This window comes from Danio rerio, chromosome 7 (assembly GCF_052040795.2).
Source record: "Danio rerio strain M-AB ecotype USA chromosome 7, GRCz13ab, whole genome shotgun sequence".
Classification (NCBI taxonomy): domain Eukaryota; kingdom Metazoa; phylum Chordata; class Actinopteri; order Cypriniformes; family Danionidae; genus Danio; species Danio rerio.
This window is the reverse complement of record NC_141027.1, coordinates 34,357,117-34,382,100: the sequence shown is the minus strand read 5'-3', so window position 1 is coordinate 34,382,100 and position 24,984 is coordinate 34,357,117. Positions and strand designations below refer to the sequence as shown.

At 35.8% G+C, this 24,984-nt stretch overlaps 2 protein-coding genes across 3 annotated transcripts; both read left to right on the top strand.

The window, feature by feature from the left end:
• The first annotated feature begins 806 nt into the window (after positions 1-806).
• Positions 807-9,834, top strand: si:ch211-98n17.5. The gene is made up of 4 exons (XM_087261462.1): positions 807-848; positions 4,345-5,089; positions 8,166-8,348; positions 8,478-9,834. Exons 2-4 carry the CDS (start codon positions 4,354-4,356, stop codon positions 8,597-8,599), a joined length of 1,041 nt encoding a protein of 346 aa, XP_087117588.1. The 5' UTR covers positions 807-848; positions 4,345-4,353; the 3' UTR covers positions 8,600-9,834.
• A 138-nt stretch (positions 9,835-9,972) lies between these two features.
• dis3l (DIS3 like exosome 3'-5' exoribonuclease) lies at positions 9,973-24,589 on the top strand. Of its 2 annotated transcripts, none has more exon segments than NM_001110458.1 (17): positions 9,973-10,224; positions 11,810-11,963; positions 12,117-12,245; positions 12,550-12,685; positions 13,721-13,888; positions 13,968-14,046; positions 14,163-14,342; positions 15,400-15,569; positions 16,398-16,559; positions 16,708-16,958; positions 18,699-18,791; positions 18,887-19,411; positions 20,618-20,772; positions 21,592-21,770; positions 21,860-22,005; positions 23,422-23,593; positions 24,016-24,589. In NM_001110458.1, coding segments are annotated over 17 exon segments (3,174 nt in total). In that variant the 5' UTR covers positions 9,973-10,094; the 3' UTR covers positions 24,361-24,589.
• The last annotated feature ends 395 nt before the right edge of the window (positions 24,590-24,984 follow it).

The window sequence follows — 24,984 nt, the reverse complement described above, 5'->3', positions numbered from 1 at the left end:
AAGGACATCCACTGTGTAAAACATGCTGGATAAGTTGGTTCATTCCGCTGTGGCGACCCCTGGTGAATAAAGGGTCTAAACCGAAGAAAGGAATGAATAAAATAGTATCAGATTTAGTGGCCATCATTTGTTTTTTTAGGACAGAATGAAGTTACTCTGCCCTCTGCTGGTCCCGTGTTGAAAAAGCAAGTCGTTTGACCGGACTCAACTTTCATTCAGCTCATGATGATATTTCACAGGTTGTTTAAATCTACACTATTTTCAAGCTCTTAATTATCCACTAATAACACTGATAACCCTAATCTTTCTCAAAAGGACATGCCTAAAACTATAACCAACCCAGTATGATGCAGTAAATATGCGACCTCTAACCTCTTATGACTAAACACATTCCTATGATGCATAAAGAACATAAAAAATGGCAAAAAATAGCATGTTTCTTTTGTTTTAGGTCAGTGGAAAGCAGATCTGTGTGACCTGTGTGTTCCCATAGACACGGGGCACGGGAGGAATGCTCATGGGCGACAGGTGCTCCTCCCTTCAGGGAATATCATTAGCTCGGGGACTCCGATCCCCCCACCAGGATAAACCTTTGACAGTGACAAGGTGTGTATTAGTGACGTATAGATGGAGATTGACATTTAGTTTCAGTCTTCATGGCAGTTGACGCACATCACTGCTTTATTTGCTTGTTTGCATCTAGGAAGTGTGATGCAGAGGTGTGGTTTTAGGTACACATTCAGGAAAGGCCAGTTCCCTGATCCCTCCCCTCGCCTCTTGTCTCTGGATGCAGTTTCTAAGCTCTCAGATGATTCTGTTTCAAGCTGAGCCCACCAGTCTGCTCTCAGGTGAGCATTTTTATTTTATATACACCGAAGCCTATTGAGGAATGTTGCTCTGTTTTAAAATTCAGCTGGCCTGGTTTGATGTGAAATGGGGTTTAGGTATTAGATGTCAGTGGGGTGAAGGCAATCGGAATTGTTGGTCCATCAAAGAAAGATGTTAGGATTAGATCAATTTCAAATCATTGGGATGATTGACATACTTGTTCAGAGGTTTAATAAATCATTAATTTTAATCTGATAACCTAAAATTAGTACAGTGAAATAAATATTGCGCTTAAATTTAAAGAGATACTTTAATCAAAACTGAAAATTCTGTCATCATTTACTCAACTTCTGTCTGTTTGAGTTTCTCTCGTTCATTAAACTCAAAAGAAGATATTTCCAGAATGTTGGAAACCTTTAGCCATTGGCATCTATAGTAATTTTCCCCTATAGTATGGATGTCAGTCTTTATTCAAAATATCTTGTGTGTTCAACAAATAGAAACTGGAACTAGTTCTAAAAATAGAACTTTTATCAGAACTTTTATCACTTTTAACCAGTTTATTGTGATGGTATTTTTTAAATTTTATTATTTTTATTTTTGAAAGGTGAATTATCTCTTTAACCTAACACGACACTTCTCATCTCAGTACGTGGAGTTGCTGTTTGTTGATTTTGTCACAAACTTTTAGAAAAGACGTGTCACTTATGCATTACTAAGAAACCTGCTCTGGCACATTCTCAGATCATTAATAGAATATTTTCCTCCAGGATGTTTTAAAGAGTGTCTAATGGCATTTTTTTGTATTCAACCCACATTTCTAATTTAATCCACATGTATATCTTAATAAAACAGACATCATTTCACTGTGACTTATAATGATTCAAAATCATTCTGGTAAACATAAACTATATTTTTAAATGTATAAAAAAAGATACTTTTAAATGATGAAATAGGAAATAAAAATTACATTCGATAAATATTTTAAAAAGAAAACAGTATGTTTACAAATAATCAACATCTGTATGCAGCATAAAATGTCCCTGATTTTATCTACTCCCTCAAATACTTTCATTTAAATAACAATGATACTGTATAATCGCAGTCGTTTTGATGTTTTGTTGTCAATAAATAGTAGCAGATAAACTTGCCAAACAGGAATAGCTGATAAGTGACGTTGTGATGAAAATATTCATTCAGTTGGTCACCTGAAGTAAAGGTGTGTCCAACCAAAAGCACATCAAAATAATACTAAAAAGCAAATATCAATTCATTTTTTAATTTTCGTTACATGCCATATCTACGTTTCATTAAAAGTATTTACAGTATTTCTAGAAGTATTTGAGAGGAAGTCACTTTGTTCTGGTTTGATTTGGAAAAAAGGCACTTAAAATATGTATCTAAATTTAGTTTGGGTGTGTATGAAGTATTCTATACAAACAATTGAGAATATTGTTGCTCACCTCATGTTACTGCAATGCAGTAACATGGTTGAATGGTGTATGTTACACTTGCATCAAGAGGGCTTAGATACACTTCAGTGAAAAGGACTGAACAAAGGACTGCTAAAATGAAGTTTCTGAGAAATAGACTGAAGAGCACTTTCATTGCGTAGATGAGAGGCATCTTAGGATTTTGCTTCACTCAAATGTTGATTGATTTTTTAAAATCTTTCATCTTTTGATTGATTCGAGCTTTAATAGTGCAGTGGTAAATTAAATATACTGTTACTTTTATACAGGGAGGTAGTTTTCATCCACATGCTTTAATAAACAAACAGAAAAAATATGATAAATACACCATGAAGAAACACCATATGAATATTTTAAGTTATGACCAAGATCAAACTAGAATTAAACAAATATTGGATAACTCTGTACTTATAAACCTATTGAGAGGAATGACAATAAATTTCCAAATCTATAAAATCAATAGAGATAAACATGGTAGTCAACAAAACAAATATAATAAAATATATTATATATTCAAATGAGATCAAATAAGTGCAGGGTTCTGGCTTTAATTAGGTAATATATATCATTAATAATGTTTACCTGTACAAATACTAAGGAAAATATTCAATGCATGCAACACCTAATGACATTACTTTATGAATTTAAAGTCCACATGAGCTGGAAGTTGCTGAGACCTTTATTCCAGTACTTTAGAATATAAATACTGATACTGAAATTGAATATTGAATAGAGGAGGGGCTTTTCTTTTGCGTGTCATTCCTCAAGTCATGGTTAAGAATATTGTGGCTGAAGCTGTCAAACTGACATCAGCATTGAAGGACTGCCACTCCAAACACTGAAGCAAATGGTCAGACTTTTACTGAATTAACTTGTATGGATTAGTTGTTCACTTCAATTGAATTCTGGTGCTCTCTCCTCTTCCACTACAGTCGATCCTATTTTTAAATTTCCAGATCTCCTCTATATGGGACTTGAGACAGGTGACGCACACAGATGACAGTAGTTATTACACCACTGGCCTAATACCACTCTCACAGCTCTCTACCCCGCCTCACTCGCTACACTTATATAGCGCTTTTTAAAATAATTAGCATTCCAAAGCAGCTTCACAAAAGGTGCACATCATTACATTACAGACAAAACCAGAAAATGAGTTGGGTAAAGGGTGGGCAGTATATAAACATAGTTAATCTGCAGTTATACAGTGTACTGTGTGTCCTTCCAAAAAGGTGAGGTCTATATGTATAACACGTTTAACAATGTGTCTGTGTATTAAATGCGTGTTATCCTTGAAGTTCTCGGATGGTTGGCATCATTACTTCACAGTTCTTGGATCTGTTTAGAAATTGTTCAGCTAAATATTAACAATATGCGCTAACAAAATAAACATTATAAATATTTATTTGATTTCACGCTGAATTTCTGTTATAGGGTATATGCACAACTAGTGTTTCTTCCCATGCCGATAAACTACCGGTGAATGTTTAATGTGACTTTTTTCTATTTTATATGGTTCCTTTTACAGCATCAATGTTTTAATGTAATTAAAATACAATCCATGAAATAAACTTCAGCATTCATTTGTTTAAGCGTAAAATGAAACGAAAAGCCTTTTACATGCACGCATCCATCAGGATCAGCAGGCTAGCGCAGAAACTCCATTGAAAATACTGGTGCAAAATAACTGTTTATTTTTTAAAGACATGGCGCGGGAAAATGTTATTTAATGAAGTGTTTCTTGTACAATCTGAGACCAACTATCTATCGTCTAACAATCAGGATGTGGAGATCATACATTTTTTAAAGAAAACAAACATTAAATTCTGCAACTTCATGCAGTTCACCTGAAACAATTGACCCAGGTTACTACAAAATTAAAAGTCCTTCTGCATATACCCTATTCTTAAGTTTTGGAAGAGCAAATTAATGCTTGAAAAGAAACTTATTTATATCTGCACAAACCCTGTTTTGAAATTGTCACATTTAAAACAGATATGCACAGTGACAACATGCAAAGTATTTATTTATTTTTTTTTGGCAGGAAGCAAGTATGAAATCACTACTGGCCATCACACTTTCACTCCTCCTGATACTTCAATCTTTCCAGCAAGTGTCCAGTGCTAATATACCTGATGAATGGGAAAGAAGCAATGAGGCAATTGAAGGCAATGAAACACAGCCATCTAGTCTGGAAACCACTGATCAACCAATGGGAGAAAGTATGGAAGACACAGTAAGCACTGAAGACACACAACCCGACCCAAGCAGTTCAGAAAATGAAAACCAACGACTTGACCCATTTTTAAGCGGAGGGGAATCCCCGGAGAATTCCAGTTGGATCCAACCAATGGATCAGAACCTGGAACAGTCTAGTAACGAGACAGAGGAAGGCAGTTCTGAAGATCTGTTTTTTACACCCCCGCCTCCTTTGATCACATTTAACTCAAGCACTGTGATGTCAAAAACAACAGCAGAATCCAATGAAACGCTCAACGCAAATACATCTGCTCCAAATAGCACAACTATCACTCCAAAACCTGAGAATACCACCACTGAGAGCAACTTCGAGGAATCGGGTTCTGGAAATTTGACCACTAACAGCACTACTAAGAGTCCAGCCACCACAACAGAAGAGGTCAGCATCCAGAACAAAACTACAGAAGGTCCAACTGCAGCACCAACTGAAGCACCAACTGATATCTCTGAGAACGCCACAACACCCGTTCTGGACAGTAAGGATCTTGAAGCAAACCTGACTATTGACACCAGAGAGAGTTCTGAAGGAGGTAAGACTCACATATCAAAATTGCTGAAGAATTAATCATGTATGCCAATTCAGTGGCTGAAGAGTTTTGTCATGTGATATTATGATTCAACAAGAAAGTAATCCCTTGTGAATGTGTGAGACATCAGATTCATTAGTCAGTATAAGGAAATAAATAGAAGAATAACACATCACAGTGAACAGTTAAACTCTGCCATCATTTCCTGACGTTCCACTTGTTCAAAACCTGTTTGAGATTTTTTCTTCTGTTAAACACAAAAGAAGATCATTTGAAGAAAGCTGGAAACAACCATTGACGACCTTTCTTCAAAATATATTCTTTTGTGTTTAACAGAAGAAAGAAATAGTTTTGAAACAAAGGGTGAGTAAATAGTGAGCATTTCTTTTTCATTTTGGGGTGAACTACCCCTTTAAGACAATATATAAAAGTAATATGGTAAGAAAAGCCAATTTGCATTATCAAGAAGCGTAATGAGCTGTTTTGTATAGCAGAAAATACCTAGTAGCAAATGACTCTGGAGACCAGAGATGTTACATTTACAAATTTATCGTACACCCTGCTATTACATGACAAATAAGGTAAATAAGCACACTAGAGTTCAAAAATATCATTATTTTAATGTTATGATCATTCATATTCACTATTTTCATTATCATCAGTCATTATGTTTTTATTTTATTTACAATTAGTTTTTTGAGTACTTTTTTAGATGAAGAATACATTAAGTAAGTCAGAAGCAATGCCATTACGAGTAATACAAAATATTTATTCTAAGCAATGGTGTCATTTCAAACTTTCTATTAATTAAATATGTAGTTTCTTTCTCTTCATCCTGTTCATCAAAGATATATTAGCAGCACCACTGTTTTTAACATCGGTACACTGTAAAACCCAACAGTCAACTTTATCACATAAAATGAGTGTAGTTAACTCAAAATTGACAGAAAGTTAACTCTACTCACTTGAAAAGAGTTTTGAACTCAGTGTTAAAGGTAATGAGTTCATTAAATACATCATTACTTCAACTTAAATGGACTAAGTTTACAGTACTCATAGATTAGTTTTTTTTATTACCTAAAATTGTTTGTAGCAATCAGTTTCATCAAATAGTTTAGGTTGCTTTAACTTATTAGGTTTTACAGTACTCAGTTGGTTTGAGTTCTCTTCATTTATTGGGTTTTACTGTGCTCAGATTGCTTCGTTTACTCAAATGGTCTAAGTTCAAAGTACTCAATAGGATTAGGTTTTGAACTGTAATGGTTCGTTGCAATTGGTTTACTCAAATGTTTTGAGTTACCTTAACTTATTGGGTTTTACAGTGTAATGATAAGAGTCATTACTTGAGCACCAAAGCAACAAAACAATGATTTCCGAAGGACCGTGTTACAATGAACAATGGAATAACGAACAAATTCCCTGTGTAACAGCTCATGAAAATTCAGCTTTGCCTATGTACCTAACTTTAAAACACAAAAGACACTATCTAAATCTGGGACACTGATAGTGTTTTGACCTTTCATATGCAGTATTTGACTCCCCGTTTCCATAGTTGACAGGATCACAAATCTTTTCATTTCATCCCTCAAGCTAACCCTCATTCTCAGCTTCTCGGTTCAGTCATAAAAGCCATATCTGCCGGTGTTCCTCTATGTTGGGTTGGGTTTCGGTCTTTGTTTGTCGTCTGCTCTGGGCCAGGGTGTCTAGTTACCAACACCTCACCTTCCCATACAATAGTGGTGTTCACCCCACAGTTACAGGGAGGGGCTCCTTTCCAGGTCACATGTGGCCCAGAACACCTGACACTGCTGGAGAACAAATTCCATCATCTTTTTCCTGAATACAGCTCTAATAATTCTGTGTTCAAACGGTCCTGGACTGAGCAGAGCAGGGGATATTTACATAGTCACAATTAGATTTTTACATTTTTTTTTAATTTTTACAAATCTGAGTTTAAGTTGAGTTTTTTGAGATACTTTGAAAAATGTTGGTAACCTGTAGCCATTGACATCCATAGTAATGTATTTCTACTATGGCCGACAAAAGCTACAAGTTTCCAACATTCTTCAAAATATCTTCTTTTTGTTCTATAGAAGAAATAATAATAATAACAATAATAATAATAATAATAATAATAGTAGTAGTAGTAATAGTAAATTATAATAATTTAATAGTTTACATTGATGGGTGAATTATCTCTTCAAGTACAACAATAAATTGCTGGAAAATGATTTTTCCTTTGTTAAAACATTTTTTTAAATATATTTGCGAAAAATAAAATGTGTTGGCCATGTGTTTCAACATGCTAAAGTGTTAGCTTCATGTGTATTCATATTAGCAGCATGTTAAAGGAATAATTTCACCATGTACTCATCCTCAAGTGGTCACAAATCATTTATAAATAGTATTATTATATAATATTACTCTAAAATGTATTCCCCTAGTGTATTTCCCAGTGCTAACATATGCTAGAAACATGCTAGCAACATGCTAATTCATGTTAGCTTTGTGTTAAAACATTAGCCCTTAAAGCTAGTTTAAAACATCCCATGTTAAATGCCAACATGCTAATTAATTGTATTCATTCATTTTCCTTCAGCTAGTCCCTTTATTCATCAGGGGTAAATACAATGGAATGAACCGCCAACTTATCCAGCATATGTTTTACACAGCGGATGCCCTTCCAGCTGCAACCCAGTACTGAAAAACACATACACTCTCGCATTCACACAATCATACACTACGGCTTATTTAGGGTGGGAAGAAACCCACACCAACATGGTGAAAACATGCAATCTTCACACAGAAATGCCAACTGGCCCAGCCAGGACTTGAAACAACCTTCTTGCTGTGAGGCAACAGTGCTAAACACTGAGCCCCCGTGCTGCCCGATAATTATTTTTATGAATTAAAACATTCAAGCTACAGCAACATGCTAACAAACTGCTAAATGGGGTAATCGTTTATTTATACTTAACATTAAGTTCCAGAAGATTGTTTAAAGTCAGGTCTTGTTTTTTACTGAGGGCCATCTTTGAATAAAGAAGTTTGTTTATTTGTTTGACATTTGTCTTTACAGGTTCGTCCTCAGATACAGTTACGGAAGTTGCCAAAAACAAGAATGGTCAGGCATGGGCTGTTGTCCTTATCCTTGGCGTCATAGTGGGAATCATTGCTTTGGGAGCTTTTATCTTCCTGAATCGCAGGAACAGAAGAGACTTCTCACACAGCAAACTGGTGGAAGAGACGTCACCTGATCCAGGTAATACACAATCCTGGTCTCCTTTGGTTCACTTTGAACATAATATTTGAACATTCTTTAAACATGTAATAGAGATTTCTCCCCGCTGTAATGCCTTATATTCTTATTGTTTGTCTCATCTTTTCAAAGTTCTCCGACTGGATAACAGTGAGCCACTAGACCTGAAGTATGATGGATTTGGATACTACAATCCAGGACTACAAGCGGACAACATCCAGATGACCAACTTTCCACAGGGACGTTCAAAATGAGAACATCCTCGTCTGTGATGCCAAAGACACTTTATTTAATGCTGAACCCATGTGAAGACAGAAAGGATGTAATTAAGAAGTGATTGTCATTTTAAAGTGATTTGCCAAATCAATCACAAGGCAATTTTATATATCTGAAAAATCAACACAAGTTTTTAACTATAAGTAGTGCCTCTTCTTTGGATGCTATATAGACTTTAAGAACTTAAATTTCTGAGTACTTGGTAGATTTGTTGAAATCGCAAAGTTTTGGACTTTATTTCTTTTTTCCTGCTTATTACGTGAATAATTATTGTTTCATGTGAAATTTTGAATGTTTCTATCAAAGTTTGTAAATGTCAGTATGCAAGATAGTGTGAAATAAGCAGCATTATGTGAAATAATCAGCAACTCCTCTACACACCAATGTTTTACTCTAGAAGAAAATGTCAGTAAAGTGGTGGAAGATCAATTGGCTATTTGACATGTTGAGTTTTCTGACATAATACCTCTCTTCTGAGCCTATAATATTTGAAGATGTTTTTAGTTTACAAGACCTTGATGTTAAAAACTAAATAGAGAATTAACACAACATGTTCTCAGATTATTATAAATAATAGCATGTTAAAACTAGATTTGTCTCTGTAAAAAAGTGTGTTATTTAAAATATTGGAAGATTGATGTTATTGGTGAAAGGAAATATTGAAACAGTAAAAATTTTAATAATATACCACATGCTGATGCTGCCTATGTTTATACTGGACAGAGTGGTGTAAAAAAACAGTGTAAACACCACACTCATCACCACTTACTCACCCTCAAGTGCAATGGTCTCAAACTCCATTCCAGCTCTGCATAGTTTTGCTCCACCTCAACTCACACCTGCTTACTAGTCCATGGTTTTAAACACCTTGATTAGTTGGATCAGCTTTGTTGGAGCAAAACTGTGCTGAGCAGCGGCCCTCCAGGAATTCAGTTTAAGGCCTACTGTATGCTCAAGTGGTTCCAAACGTTTGTGAGTTCAAAAGTAAAAGATATTTAAAAAATATGGCTACTGCTTTAAAACATTATTAAAATAACAAGTGGAGGTTGAACACCGGACAGAAGTTTTATTTTTAAGTGAACTATACCCTAAAATATACCTACAACCATCGTTTACAAACCAGTTGTAAAAGTTTTATTGGACATGTATGATATGTTGACATCTGATACCATTAAATATGAAATTTTTCTTCAAATAATTTAATACAACAAAAGTGTGCGTGTGATATTTTATTCCTATTAAAGCCTTCTTCTGTTTGTTTGATAGACAGTCTTCTTTCCAACCAGAATCACCGGTTTGACAACTGGTTTCAAAGCTTCGTGAAATTTGTACATGCGTCCTCCAGTCCTGTAGATGGCGCAGATTTATTTAAAAACAAAACAAATTGCTTAGCACAGTAAAGAAGAATAGAGGAAGTTGTATGTTGTTTCTGAATGTTATCTTAAACTTTAGCTGATTATAGAAGATCCGATCATGATTAAAACTGAGAAGATATTACATTTGAACAGCTCAAAGGGTAGGAAGGTTCGAGTGGTCCGGGAACATTATATGAGGGAGCAGGTGCCGTGCGGGAGCTCTCTCTGTCAGGCTGACTGTCAGAACGGTAAGAAGAGCATCACAACAGTCAAACATCAAAACAACATCAGACAAGACAGGGCTCTTATTATTGTAAATAAATCCGTATGCTAACAGAGCTAGCTAGCTAACGAGGGTTTAACCTAAACATATGTGACATTTACCTTCACGGAACTAAGGTTAGGAATTGTTAGCTTTGACTCAGAAAGTTTTGTCAGACTTAGTCTTTATCATTACAAGAAAGTAAATATGTTACAGCTCACACAGCTACCTCTTGAATGATGTCAGAATTATGCAGACTCATACTACCATCCTAATATGCTGAAAAAGAAAAATGCTGGAAACCTGCAACCATTAACTTAAATAGTATTGTATCAAATGGTTACTGGCTTTTAGCTTTTCTTTTTTCAACAAATAATATACTCTTTATTTGTTAAGGCTTTTTAAAACAGAACATATTTTTCTTCTCTTCATTTGAAGGTCGCTTGGGAAGAAGACCTAGGGATTTCAATCTCTGAGACTAATTTGGATCAATGACATTTATCTGTTTATTCATGTTCTAAAAATTCTAAACACAACCTTATTCAATCCAAAGCATTACACAGACTTCACTATTCTAAGACAAAGCTTAGTAAACTCTATCCATTGGTTCCCCCACATGCGACAAGTGTAAAACTGCAGAGGGTACCTTAGCACTTCTTTTTTGGTCTTGTGTTCAAATTCAGAGCTTTTGGGTAGAAATATTTCAGTTCTTTGCTAAGGTTTAAGATTGTGTTTTACTCCCTGACCCAATGGTAGCAACTTTTGGCTGGTCAGATTTTCTGAAGACTCACAACCGAAATGTACGATCGGTGACCTGTTCAGTATGGCATGATCAATCATAGCTAAGAAAGTTATCCTTTGTTTTTTTAAAGAAAAATATTAGGCCCCTTTTTTTCTAACTGTCTTCTTGGACTCACCTCCACTTTACATTTGGAGAGAATTAGATATACCACTTCTGGGGACCCTGCGAAATTTGATAAAACGTGAGATGCATTTTTTCTTTCTAAAGCACCATAAAGACTAATAGTGTTGTTTAATTTCTGAAGGTTTGTAAGTTTTTTTCTCTCTCTCTTGAAATCCATTGCTGTGTCTTTTTGTAGGTCATATATGTCTTGTATGTCACCATTTTCCTTTGTTTTATGCTTTATTTTACGTTTTGCACAGATTATTGTTTCACGATGAGTTTGTCTTTTTGTTCCTTGTTTTTGTATGTCTGCCAAAACTATAATAAAAAAAAATTTTTTTTTTAATTACAAAAAACTCATAAAGGTTTGAAACAAGTAAAGAAACAGTAAATTAAATTTTTTTGGGGGGTGAACTATCACTTTATTGTGGATTTAAGAGTTTCAATTAACCTGATAATGTTTAGTTATTTACTATATGTTTTGGTGAAGGATTATATGTAATTGTTTTATTAAATAATAATATTTTATATGTAATACATGTATTAAATCTTTCAATTGATTTATTTCATTTTGATGACTTATGTTATTGGTAAATAATTCTCTATACTGTGTTACCAGTTCAGGTATTGAAATAATAAGGTTTTCAATATAATCCTGTTCCAATAGTTGGCAAAGTGCTGTCTAGGGATGTGACCCACTATGTGGTCCCGGATGTTGGAGTGGTTCGGGATTTTCTGGAGATCCTGGAGTTCAGGGAGCTTCAGGGAATCGTGTTGACCCAGACAGCTTACCAAACTGTTCAGCACACCCGTGGACGCAGGTCAGCCAATCATATATTAACTCTCACACCAGTTTCAGTCACAGTTTCAGTCAGTTTCATGAGTTAAAACAAAAGTCAATATTCTTGAGGGAAATTAGAAGGGTTGGTTTTAGAGGTTGCTCCCATAGTTGCATCTTGTTTTGTCTTGTGTAGGCATTATAACCGACTACGTTCTTTACTGAAGGATCCTCGTCACGATTGTGTGCTCTTTGCCAATGAGTTTCAGCAATACTCCTACTGCCCCAGAGAAAAGGGTGAGTCCCAGGACAAATGGCATACAAGGTGAGTCCCAACTGTCAACTGTTATCCATTGTTTATCCATTGAGAATAGAAAATGGAACAATATTGTGCCCATTGTGTGCCAACCTCTGAAGTTTAAAAAGTATTGCGCACTTTGATTTTCAGTCCACAATAGAAGCATGCAGTGACATCATTTTAAAAGCAAATAAAGCATAAATTGACCTTATTTTAGAAGTGAAGCTGCTTCAATGATCCAATAGACACTTTATAAGAAAAGAGACCCGACCTGCAGATTGTCCAAACATTTGATTACTCATAAGAACTGTAAGTATTTTGTGTGTTCCAGAAATGTGTACAATGCAGCAGTTTGGTATTATAATCATCTGGCTGGACTCCAACCAGTGGTCATGATTACTGAAGACAGAGATGCTATTTCAGAATTTAGTGCTTCAAACAGTGGAGTTTTTGTCATTTCAACTCAGGTATGTTGGATTGGTAATATCTTTCTGAAGTCAGATTAGGTTTTTTAAATAGCTGTCCTTTTAACCATAAATTAATTTATTAATTATTGTCCTAGCCAGGCAAATATTTTTCTTCATTGTTATTGTTGGGCTCTATTTTAACAATCTAGGGTGCAACATCTAAAGCGCATGGCGCAAAAGCATTAAGGGTGTGTCAGAATCCACTTTTGCTATTTTAAGGATGAAAAAATACGTTCTGCGCCCCGGTGCATGATCTAACAGGGCTGTGCTTATTCTCTTAATGAGTTATGGGTGTGTTTTGAGCATAAAGTGCATTAAACCAATCAGAGTCTCATCTTACATTCCCTTTAAGAGTCAGTTGCGTCACGCCATGGCGCATTTGCTATTTACATGGCGGACTTTGTAAGTGGAAAAACCAAATTTCCTCACTAGCAAGAAAACAGTTAAAAAGAGCATCTGCAGTGCAAGGATAAAGAACGAGCCTCCTCCATTCAGCCTCTTTATCTTTACTTTACTTTTACTCTTAACTCCTTTACTTTTGTAGATAAGGAAACGGTGTTGTAACCCTCTCCACTGAAGACATTCATTAGCCTTATAATTAATTTAGATTGTTAAGCACAAAGATTGTTTCAAGACTATTTATAAATTCAGTTCTAATTTCTTGCAAACAAATAAATGAACAATAATAACAAAGTGTGGTCAAAAAACTGAGTTATGTCAAAGCACCCCTCATATGCCCATATGGTTGATGCAGACATCTCCAAAACTCAAGAAGTGGACAAATCTAAACTTGTTTTTATCAACTCAAATATAAATATGCATATAATGAATAATACTGCTAATAATAATAACATTATACGAATGCAAATTCGTATAATGCTTATCACACATTATGCCATAAATTTCAGTGTATTTACTTAGCAAAATATTCGGAAGAGGTCGATTTATCCTAATTTGCATTTCACCTGTTTTGTGGTGTATTCAAAGAGCTCAAACACACTTGTCTATTAGTAACACCAATTCACTTCACCGCAGGAGTACCTGTTAGGTTTCTGGCCGGACCTGCAAGCTGCACATGATCTGTACCACTCCATTGCCCAGACGCTTCAGGAGAGAGAGAATGATGGAGCAGAGAAAGTGTACACTGAACACCTGCCTGCGGAGGTGCTGGAAGCTGGCATTAAATCTGGAAGGTACATCCAGGTGAGTCAGAAATCCCACAGAAATGACACAAATCTCGTTTTTTGGTGGCTAACGAAAACTACAATGTCTCCACCTTAAGGGGATCCTCAGTGTGAACAAGCACCGTGCGCAGCATGAAGCCTTTGTCCGTTATGAGGGTTCAGCCAGCAAAAATACAGGTTCTGCAAACCTACTTTATTCAGCTGTTTAGATTTGACTACTGTAATTTGACTGGTGCTGTTTTTGATACTGATGGTGATTGGTCTTTGGCCTTTGACTCTGACTGTGTTTTCAGAGCTCAACAGTGATGTGCTAATCAATGGCGCAAAACATCGCAATCGAGCCGTGCATGGAGATGTGGTTGTCATTGAGCTGTTGCCCCGTAATGAGTGGAAGGGCAGGACTATGGCACTAACAGAAGGTCAGGGGGAGGAGCGGCCACTGGAGGACACACAGAGTCAGCCTATGCCCACAGGTAACCATATAAGCATTATAATTAGGCAAGAATTTTCTGAGGTAAATTCTACACACTGCAAACAATCTGAATATGAGAAAACAAATAGCGATTTGAGAAGATACAGCTTAGAATGAAGTCAAATGATCTGCTAGTGCAGTAAAATAGTTATACTTGGTAAGATTTTTTAAATAAAGAAACTAGGCTTGAATAAAAATAATAATAATAATTAAAAAAATGAATACACACACACACACACACACACACACACACACACACACACACACACACACACACACACACACTTATATGTAGCATTGTATTTAGTGTAAATATTTAGAAGTGTAGCAGTGTATTTAGTTAATAGCATAACAGCATACATTGTATGCTTCCTTTTTGTGAAAAGATCTTAAAACAAGAGTTACTAAACTGAAGTTACTAAATTAAATTTCTCTTAATTTAAGAATTGTCATCCTGTCTTAAAATAAGCCAGAGCATTTTAACTTGAAACAAGATTATTTTTTATTAAATCAAAATGACACATTCATGCCTATTATCCACAATTTCTTATTAATATTAAGATTTAACGGTGATTACGATGCAAAATTACTGCTTGTTGCTTCTCTAAATATACTGAAGCTTCCTTCTAAGACTGGACTTAAATTATGTCTCTGATTGTATTAAGCTAAATTTGCAGGTAAAATCCCTAACTTTAAGCTTTACTAAGTAAGAAAAACGATATATAATATTAAAACAATCATAATAATTTTACTGATCCTGCATAGTTTTTTATTCTTAAACAAGATTAAGAATACTTTTTGGCTAGAAATTTGATTGTACAGTTGAAGCCAGAATTATTAGCCCTCCTGAATTACAACCCCCCAATTTCTGTTTACAGAGAGAACTTTAAAAATGTTCTTGCTCTGTTAAACATAATTTGGGAAATATTTAAAAAAGAAAAAAAAAATTCAACCGTAACTCAATTTTTAACTCTTGTTTGAAGTTTTACCTCACTGTAGATGGATTGCTGTATAGGTTGCGTCTGTTTTTTAAACTTTCTTTCCTCATGCTCTTGCAGGCCGGGTGGTGGGAATTCTGCAGAGGAACTGGAGAGACTATGTTGTGACTTTACCTCCTTTTGAGGAGATGCAGTCCCAAAGCCGAAATTCACAAAAAATTCTGGTTGTTCCATGGGACTACCGAATCCCCAAAATCCGTATCAGCACACAGCAGGCTGAGGCGCTGCAGGTGGAGATATTCATTTATTACGGTTTCCTAGATTCAGGCTAGATGCTTTTATGCTAAGCCACATAGAAATGAGTACAGTACAGTTTTTGATTCTAAAAATAAAATACATTAGAAGAAACAAATGAGCAAAAATTAGTAAATGTTGTGCAAATATAAGTTAGTCAAATTCAGTACACAAAGTTTCTGTATAATATTCAATGTAAGACCCAAATGAGCATTTTTATATGTCCACAGATTGAACTGTTTGTCTTTCCTTTTTATTTATTTATTTTTTCCTTTTAAACCTGTTTTAGTACATATTTAATCTGTTTTTATTTGTTATCATTATTGTGTGATTATTATTTGATTCTTTTAACATTCTTTGTTTATGTAAAACCTGTTGAATGACCATTGTGTATTAAATGGGTTATATAAATAAACACTCACACTTTAGAATAATGGTCCATTAGTTAATGTTAGTTAAGACATTTGCTAGCATTGGCTAAGCATGAGTAATCTTGTTTATTATTCATAGTTCAACATCTACTTATGCATTATTAAAATTCAAATTTGTGCCTGTTAACATTAGTTAATGCACTGTGAGTTAACATGAACTAACATTTAACTTAAAAAATGTTAACTAACATTAAGAAAAATGACAAAATACTGTAAAAAATGGCTAAGAAATACTGTAAAAAATACCGTATAAAATGACTAATTGTTTATTCATGTTAGTTAATAATAATGGACCATTATTTTAAAGTGTTACCAAATAAACGTCCCTTGCCTTGAGTATAATTATTTAGAATGTAGTGCAGGGAGTTTCTTATATGCGCTAATTGTTTGTAGGACCAAAGAGTGATTGTGCGTCTGGATTCATGGGAAAGTACTTCAGTCTACCCAAATGGGCACTTTGTGAGGGTTCTGGGGAAATCAGGCGAGCTGGAGACTGAGATTCAGACCATACTGGTGGAGAACTGCATTCATGTGCCACCATTCTCAGAGGCGCAGGTGATGTCATAGTTTCTGCATCTGATTTGAGTCATTTCAAATGCACACATTGTGATTTTTGCCCTATTAAAAGAGAAAAATCTCAGTAGCAGGTCTTCCAGAAAGGTATAATCCTGTTTAAAATCAGTGTTTTTGAATGTGTCTTTAGCTGCGAGAGATGCCTGTTAATACAGAGGAGAACCCATGGCAGATGGACAGCAATGAGGTTTCCTCTCGCCGGGATTTAAGAGACTCTCACCTGGTGTTCAGTATTGATCCTAAAGGCTGTGAGGATGTGGACGACACCTTGTCTGTGCGGACTCTGCCTGGGGGAAAACGGTTAGAGCTTGGTGTCCACATTGCTGATGTGACTCACTTTGTCAGAGAGGGCTCTCTAACTGACCTGGAGGCGAGGTCCAGGTATGGAGACTTTCCAGTTATTCAAAATGTGATGATTATGAATAATGTAGTATATTATTTTTTTGCGTAATTATAGTGAGAATTTAAGACGAATGTTTAATGTGTTTTATAGTCATACTTGCATACAAAAAAAATGTAGGATTATTCGTACAGGGAGAATATGCAAACTCCACACAGAAACGCCAATTGGTCCAGTTGGGCCTAAAACCAGCGACCTTCTTGCTGTGAGGTGATAGTACTAACCACTGAGTCACCGTGTTGGCATTTTAAGTTTTAATTTTAAATAGAAAATATGTAATCTTTCTGACTTTTCTGTCACTTTCTGACATTTTAATGCACCTTCACTGAATAATGTCTTGAAAACACTTTTAACTGACTGTAGACTTGGGAAAAATCTTTTCACATTTATGTTGTGAGTGTGCAGAAATATGTGTATCGATATATTAGATCTGTGAAACAGCATCTCTTGGACAACCCAAGCAGCTCTTTGGTGTAGGTGATTTAAATTTTTGATAATGTGACATGTACAGTACACTACCCGAACAGATTGATGAGTACCTTCAGTCTAGAGATTTGAGGTTGTTCAGAAACAGTGCTCAACTAGTAAAGAGAAGAACTCACTTTGAATGCATAACAAGACCCCTATAAACAGTGCTTTTTATGGGCTTGATTTTAATTCAGATCAGTCTATTTGTTTCCCTAAGGAAAAATCAGTCAAGTTTGGTGAAGGAAAAATCATGGTTCAGGATTGCATTCAGTATGGGGGCGTGTGAGAAATCTGTAGAGTGGATAGCAACTTCAACAGCCTGAGGTATCAAGACATTTGTGCTGCCCATTACATTATAAACCACAGGAGAGGGCAAATTCTTCAGCAGGATAGCACTCCATTTCATACTTCAGCCTCCACATCAAAGTTCCTGAAGCAAAGAAGGTCAAGGTGCTCCAGGACTGGCCAGCCCAGTCACCAGATTTAAACATTATTGAGCATGTCTGGTGTAAAATGGAGGAGGCATTGAAGATGAATCCAAAGAATCTTGATGAACTCTGGGAGTCCTGCAAGAACGCTTTCTTTGCCATTCCAGATGACTTTGTTAATAAGTGATTTGAGTGATTGCAGAGATGTATGGATGCAGTCCTCCAAGCTCATAGGAGTCAAACACAATATAATACAATAATTCGTTTTCCAATGCACCATGACTTTATATTCTATACTGGACATTATTTCTGTTAAGTGACAAGACTTTTGTCTGAGCAAAGTCAGACCATACAGTCCTAATTAAATAATTAAAAATCAAGGCATGATCATATTTTATTTTGGTAAAATAAACGTAATCTAGAGACCTTTGCCTTTCATATAAGCCACTTCTGATACCAAATGATCAACTAGAAGTCAAGTTATTATTTGTTGTTCCTGAAACTTTGATAGACGACAAGACTTTTTTTCAAGTAGTGTACATTGCACAAAACAAAACACTTTTCCCACAGAAAAAAAACAAACAAACAAAAAATTCCTGATAGTCAATAATGTTATTGATAATGTAAGTCATGTAAATGTATACCTATTTAACTTACAGGCTGTAGCCCTATATCTCCTATCTGAGGGCATCAGCTCATATTCCATTATAGAGAAAATGACATGGATCAGTAATCATTTTAAGGCTATGATTCTTTACAGATTCTAAAAAAAATATCCTGACGGAAAGGTAGTGACACTAACCATTGCTTCTTATTTCAAACCAGGGCAACCACTTACTACCTGGCTGATCGCAGATATGACATGCTGCCTGCGGTGCTGAGTGCTGACCTGTGCTCTCTGCTGGGAGGGGTGGACCGGTGAGTGGCACACAGACTGAAAAAGTGACCGTGATACACTTCTGGAATCTGAATGATTTGACTTTATAGAGGAAATCTCTCTGTAATATGTTCAGATATGCCATGAGTGTGCTGTGGGAACTGGATGCGGAGACTCTGGAGGTGTGTTCGGTCTGGTTTGGCCGTACTCTCATCCGCTCCTCGTATCAGCTTCACTATGAGCTGGCCCAGAGCCTGCTGAATGGGGAGGAGGTTGAGGTACCTGAGCTAAACCCACTCAAAGGCTCACAGAGGGACCAGAAAATGTCAGAGCTCCTGCAGGCTCTGGAGACCCTGACGAGGGTGGCAAGGCACCTCCGGGCACAGCGGGATAAAGGTGGCGCTCTGGAGTTGGAGGGGGTGGAAGTGAGGGCTCAGCTGGATGAGGAGAAGAACATCACAGCACTCGTGCCCAAACAGCCACTGGAGGTTCACGAGACTGTGGCAGAGTGCATGATCTATGCCAACCACTGGGTGGCACGCAAGATACAAGAGAGCTTTCCACATCACGCTCTTCTGCGTCACCATCCACCACCCAAGCAGGAGTTTTTCAATCACCTGATTGACAGTGCCAAGGCCCATGGTTTCAGTATTGATACAAGGTAAATATTAATAAAAAGGGAAAAGATAAAGTGTGGGGTAACACAAAGAGATATTTGTGATCATTAAGGAAATATGTACAGTTGAACTCAAAATTATTCACCATCCTGTGATTTATTTATTATTTTTTAAATATTTCCCAAATGATATTTTCCAGGGCAAAGACTTTTTCACAGTATTTCCTATAGTTTTATCTCCTGGAGAAAGTCTTATTTGTTTTATTTCGGCTAGAATAAAAGCAGGTTTTGGTTTTTAAAACCATATTAAGGTCAATATTATTAGCCCCTTTAAGCTATATGTTTTCTCCAATTGGCTACATGACATACCATTGTTATTCAATGATTTGCAGAGTTACCCTAACTTACAAAGTTAGCCTTATTAAAATAGTAAAATATTATTTACTGTCATCATGGCAAAGAGGAAATAAATCAGTTATTAGAAATGAGTTATGAAAACTATTATGTTTAGAAATGTGTTGAAGAAATCTTCTCTTCGTTAAACAGAACTTGGGGGGAAAATGTACAGGGGGGCTGATAATTCAAGAGGGCTAATAATTCTGACTTCAACTGTATTATTATACTCATTTCTTTCTGGAATTGACAATTGAAAAAGTATATTTAAACACAAATTTACCATTATCAGCAGAATTTAGAGACTATTTCAAATTTTTAGCTCAACCATTTGAGAGTAGAAAGCATAGCATTGTGTCATTTCGTAGGCAGCAAATTATATATTATTGTAGACTGCCTTCCAAAATAAAAAAACGAAGGCATAATAATAATAAAGCTATATTTATTTTATAAAAACATACAGCTAATTTAATGCAATTTAAAATGTAATACTATTTTGGCAAAGCAGAATTTTGAGCATCATTACTAAGCACAGCCTTTAGTGACATGATCATTCAGAAATGATTTAGCTATGCTGATTTGGTGCTTAAGAAATGTATTTTCTCAGTAAAGTTGAAAATAGTTTTGCTGCTTGAGAAAAGTAGAAATTGCTACATTTTTAAAACAGCATTTATTTTATATGGAACTAACATTATAAATATCTTTACTGCTGCTATTGATCTAAAGCAATGCTGAATAAAGGTGTCTTTTATTGTACTATGTGAATTTAACAATTAAATAAAACCTATAAAAATAAGTAAAAAATAATAATATTGTATAGATGCATATTTATGTGTCTATTTACATTATTTTAATTAGATCAAACAGAGCTTTGGCTGATTCTCTGGAACGTGCTGTGGATCCTCGGGACCCCCTGGTGAACAGGTTGTTGAGGATGATGGCCACCCAGGCAATGTCTAATGCCCTTTACTTCTCTACGGGATCCTGTCCAGAGGAGCAGTATTATCACTATGGTGAATGCTTTTCATTATCTTATTATTTTAGACCTAGTAGCTAAATTTGTGCTGTCAGTAAAATAATATCCTAACACAAATACATAGGAATGAATGACTACACATATGAAACCCATTCTACTTGATGACTAGTCTAGTTTTGGGCTATTCTTAGACATCTATTCGATTTTTCACTAACAGCCCAACTTTAGGCTCATTGTGGCCCAGCAATTGAAGTTTGTAGAATTTAAAAATGATTTGCCCATCTGAATTATTAGCCCCAGTGTACATTTTTCCTCAAATTCTATTTAGCGGAGATAACACATTTCTAAACAGAATACTTTTAATAAGTCATTTCTAATAACTGATTTATTTTATCTTTGTCATGATGACAGTAAATAATGTTTTACTCGATATTTTTCAAGGTTGTTCTATACAGCTTAAAGTGACATTCAAAGGCTTTACCAGGTTAAGTAGGTTAATTTCTCTACTTAGTTAGAATAGTTAGGGAAATCATTGTATAACCATAATATAATCTGGAAAAAATGAAAAAAAGGGGCCTAATAATTTTGACCTGAATAGAACTGCTTCTATTTTAACCAAAATGAAACAAAAAATACTTTCTTCAAAAGAAAAAAAATAATATAGACAATACTGTGAAAAAATCCTTGCTCTGTTTAACTTCATTTAAGAAATATTTGGAAAAAAAAAGAGAGAGCTAATATTTTTGACTTCAACTGTTTGTTTAGATGTATATTAGACATCTATTAAACACCAAATTGCTTGGTGTTCAAGATAAAATCAGGTATAAATAAGTTTTGCTGTTCATGTCACCTTCAGGTCTTGCTCTGGCTCGATACACTCACTTCACCTCTCCAATCAGACGATACGCAGATGTAATAGTTCACCGGCTGCTCATGGCTGCCGTTCAGCTGGAGAAAGACGAATCGCCAAGCAAAGCGTTGGCCTGTAACAAAGAGCTTGAGGAGCTGGCTCAACACATCAACAACAAAAACAGAGTAAGTGGCAGCCATTGGTGTTCAGTGTGGCAGTATTTTAACATTAAAGAATAACCCTCTGTTTGTTTGTTTGTTTGTTTGTGTGTTAGGCAGCGCAGCATTCACAGAAGCAGTCCATTGAGCTCTTCCAGTGCATGTACTTCAGAGATAAAGACTCACACACAGATGAGCGCTGTGTGGCTGATGCTGTCATCTATGCTGTCAGAGCAAACGGCTTTCTTGCTTTCGTGCCACAGTAATAATATGCTTATATAATACACCTGATTATACACGATACATTAAGATACATTTTGTTGGATCAGATTAGAATTTGAGAAAGGAAATCCAACTGCATTTACACTTGCTGTTTAATTAGTCTCTGATGTCCACTTTTGAACACTTTCTTGATTTCTTTGAGGCAGGGTCTATGGGTGGACATGTGTGGGACTTTTCAGACCTTTCGATTTAATATTTAAAAAATAAGCTCATGCTTTTTTTACTGAATGCAATATGATTGGACAAAAATCCTGACTAGCAAGAGATCATTATGCTTTTTCAATTTGTCACCTTTAAACTGAAAGTATGAATTCAGGTGACAAAGTTAATATCCTGTCTCTCAAACGTGCTCCAACAGAATGCACAAAATATTTAAGAGTTCTTTTGCAGCAGTTTGATCACATGAGAATTTACAACATTTAAAAGCAGATTGATTTTTAATTTTTGACTACATCTGGAAATGTGAACACAAACGTTTCACACACAACCTTTCACACTCCACCTGAATTGACAAAAATACATCTTATAACAAAGTGTAAACCTAATTTTGCACATTGTTTATATCAAAGACATTGTTTAATACTGTTTAGCAGTTTTTCTTTTTAAAGCATTAGTTCAACCAAAATAGAAAATTCTGTCATCATTTACTTACCCTTTATTTGAGCAAAACGGTTGAATTGTTTTGTTCTGTTGAAATTAAAAGAAGATATATATTGAAGAATATTTGAAACCAGTACCCATTGATATCCATAACATTTGTTTTCCTACTATGGATATCAATGGTTGCATTCTTCAAAATACCTGTTTTTCAACAGAACAACAACAAAAAAAACCTCATCCAGTCAAGCTTGAGTAAATTATGACATTTTAATTTAAATCTTAGGGTGAACTATCCCTTTAAATATTTAGCAATTCCATTTATTTCTGTTTCGTGAAGTTGAATTTTCTGCATCCTCACAGAAATAATTCTAATATGATGAATTTTGGTGGACATTTTCTGAATTTTCTTAACCTTAAAGCTCAAAAGAACTGCAAAAGAACAATGGGAAAGTCATTAGTATCACTTTTGATCAATTGAATGCATCCTTGCTGCAGAGAAGTGCTGTCTGAAATGTTCTTCTAAAATGAGCGGTTTTCTCAGCCTTCTGTTTATGACCAGTTATTTCACTTTAAAGGGAAGGAAAAGAACCTACTTTTTGCCGTAAAAGTGAAATTACTGCGCCTACACACGCAAAATTCTGAGAAAAATGCTAGAAGAATTTTAAAAGAACATTTCAGACAGCACTTGAAGCCTTTTGCATCTGAACTCTTCAAATCCAACATTTAAAAGGTATTGTATGCCACAAAAAGCACATGATGTTCGAAATCAGGTTACTAATGTATTCTGTTCCCACAGGTATGGTTTGAAGGGAGCTGTGTATCTCAAGGACAGAGAAGGTCAGGTGATCAGTGTTGATGGAGATGGAAAGTGTGAGTGGAAGCCTGGGACATTGCAGAAATACTCAGACAAGATCATCACCAGCACGAGCACTGGAACCCATACCTTTTACCTTTTTAACCATGTTACAGTAAGTACGTGTACATCACGGCACAAAATCCCATTGTTCATTCATTCATTCTTTAATTTTCCTTCGGCTTAGTCCCTTTATTAATCAGGGGTCGCCACAGCGGAATGAATCGCCAACTATTCCAGTAAATGTTTTAGGCAGCGGATGCCACTGCAGCCACCACCCATTACTAAGAAACATCCATATACATCACATTCAAACACACACTCATACACTATGGCCAATTTAGTTCAGTCAATTGACCTATAGCGCTTGTGTTTGGACTGTGTGCTAAACCAGAGGAAACCCACGCCAACATGGGGAGAATATAAACTTCCTCATAGTCCATTGCACCTTTCTTAAAACAGTCATAGATACTTGTTTGCTACATCCACTGACGTCTGTTTTTCCTCTTGCTTTTGTCTCTTCGTCTTCCTCCGCAGGTTCGTATCTCTGTTGAACCCTCCCGTTGCCATGCCGACAGCCTAAATCTGGAGCTTATCAGCAACAAGCCCCACTGCGCTGTGCAACCCGAGTCTCAGCCAGCTGGTGGAGGACGGTCTGGGCTGGTTGAAGAGGTGGTGCGCTGGGCAGAAGAAGCCTCGCTTCAGGCGGAAGAGCAGAGAGGGAGGAAACCCAAACTGAGCAAAGAGGAGAAGCAGTTCAGACAGAGTAAAACACCTAACCTCTATGTCCTCTTACAGGAGATCAGTGAACTCGCTCTGATGGATCTGTCCATCTGCCAAATCACTAATTCAGAGGAACAGACTTGCACTGTGTCTTCTTAGCCTATGTTGGTGGTGGTTCTATTGTTGACTGGACAGAATGTTTTGCACTGAGAGCTTTTGGGATGGTTTGGTCGTTTTTGGTAGATTCAGACCTTGTGTAGAGCTGCATTGACATGCATAGAGATAAACTAGAAAACATTAAGGACTAATTAATCCAGGCTCCTTGGATATATTTTTGGTGTTCTCAATTGCATTTGATAGAATTCTCAGAATAAATAATATGACTGCAGATTGTTTTGTTTAGGCCCATTTTTTGAAAATTGTTTTTTTGCATTGGATTGTCACCAAAACATAAAATACAACAATCATGTTTGAAAATTCAGGAAATAGAAAGTCTTTTTCAATGTTTAAAATGCTAAAGCTTTTAAAGTTATTTTCTTATGGTGCTACAAAGGAAAAGAAAAAAAAATGTGGACAGTTGAAGATTTATCTGAAAAATCCATTATGTATGATGTGCACAGACCAATATTCTGAGCAGATTTCTTTTTTATATGATCATGTCTTTTGCTATTGAGGTTTTATGCTAGATGTCTGTGTTTGTACTTATCTGAATTTCTGGTAAAGCCCAAACTCTACAATGTTTGTCTGATGCACATGATTTACTTAAAAAGTGCAGTGCTACAT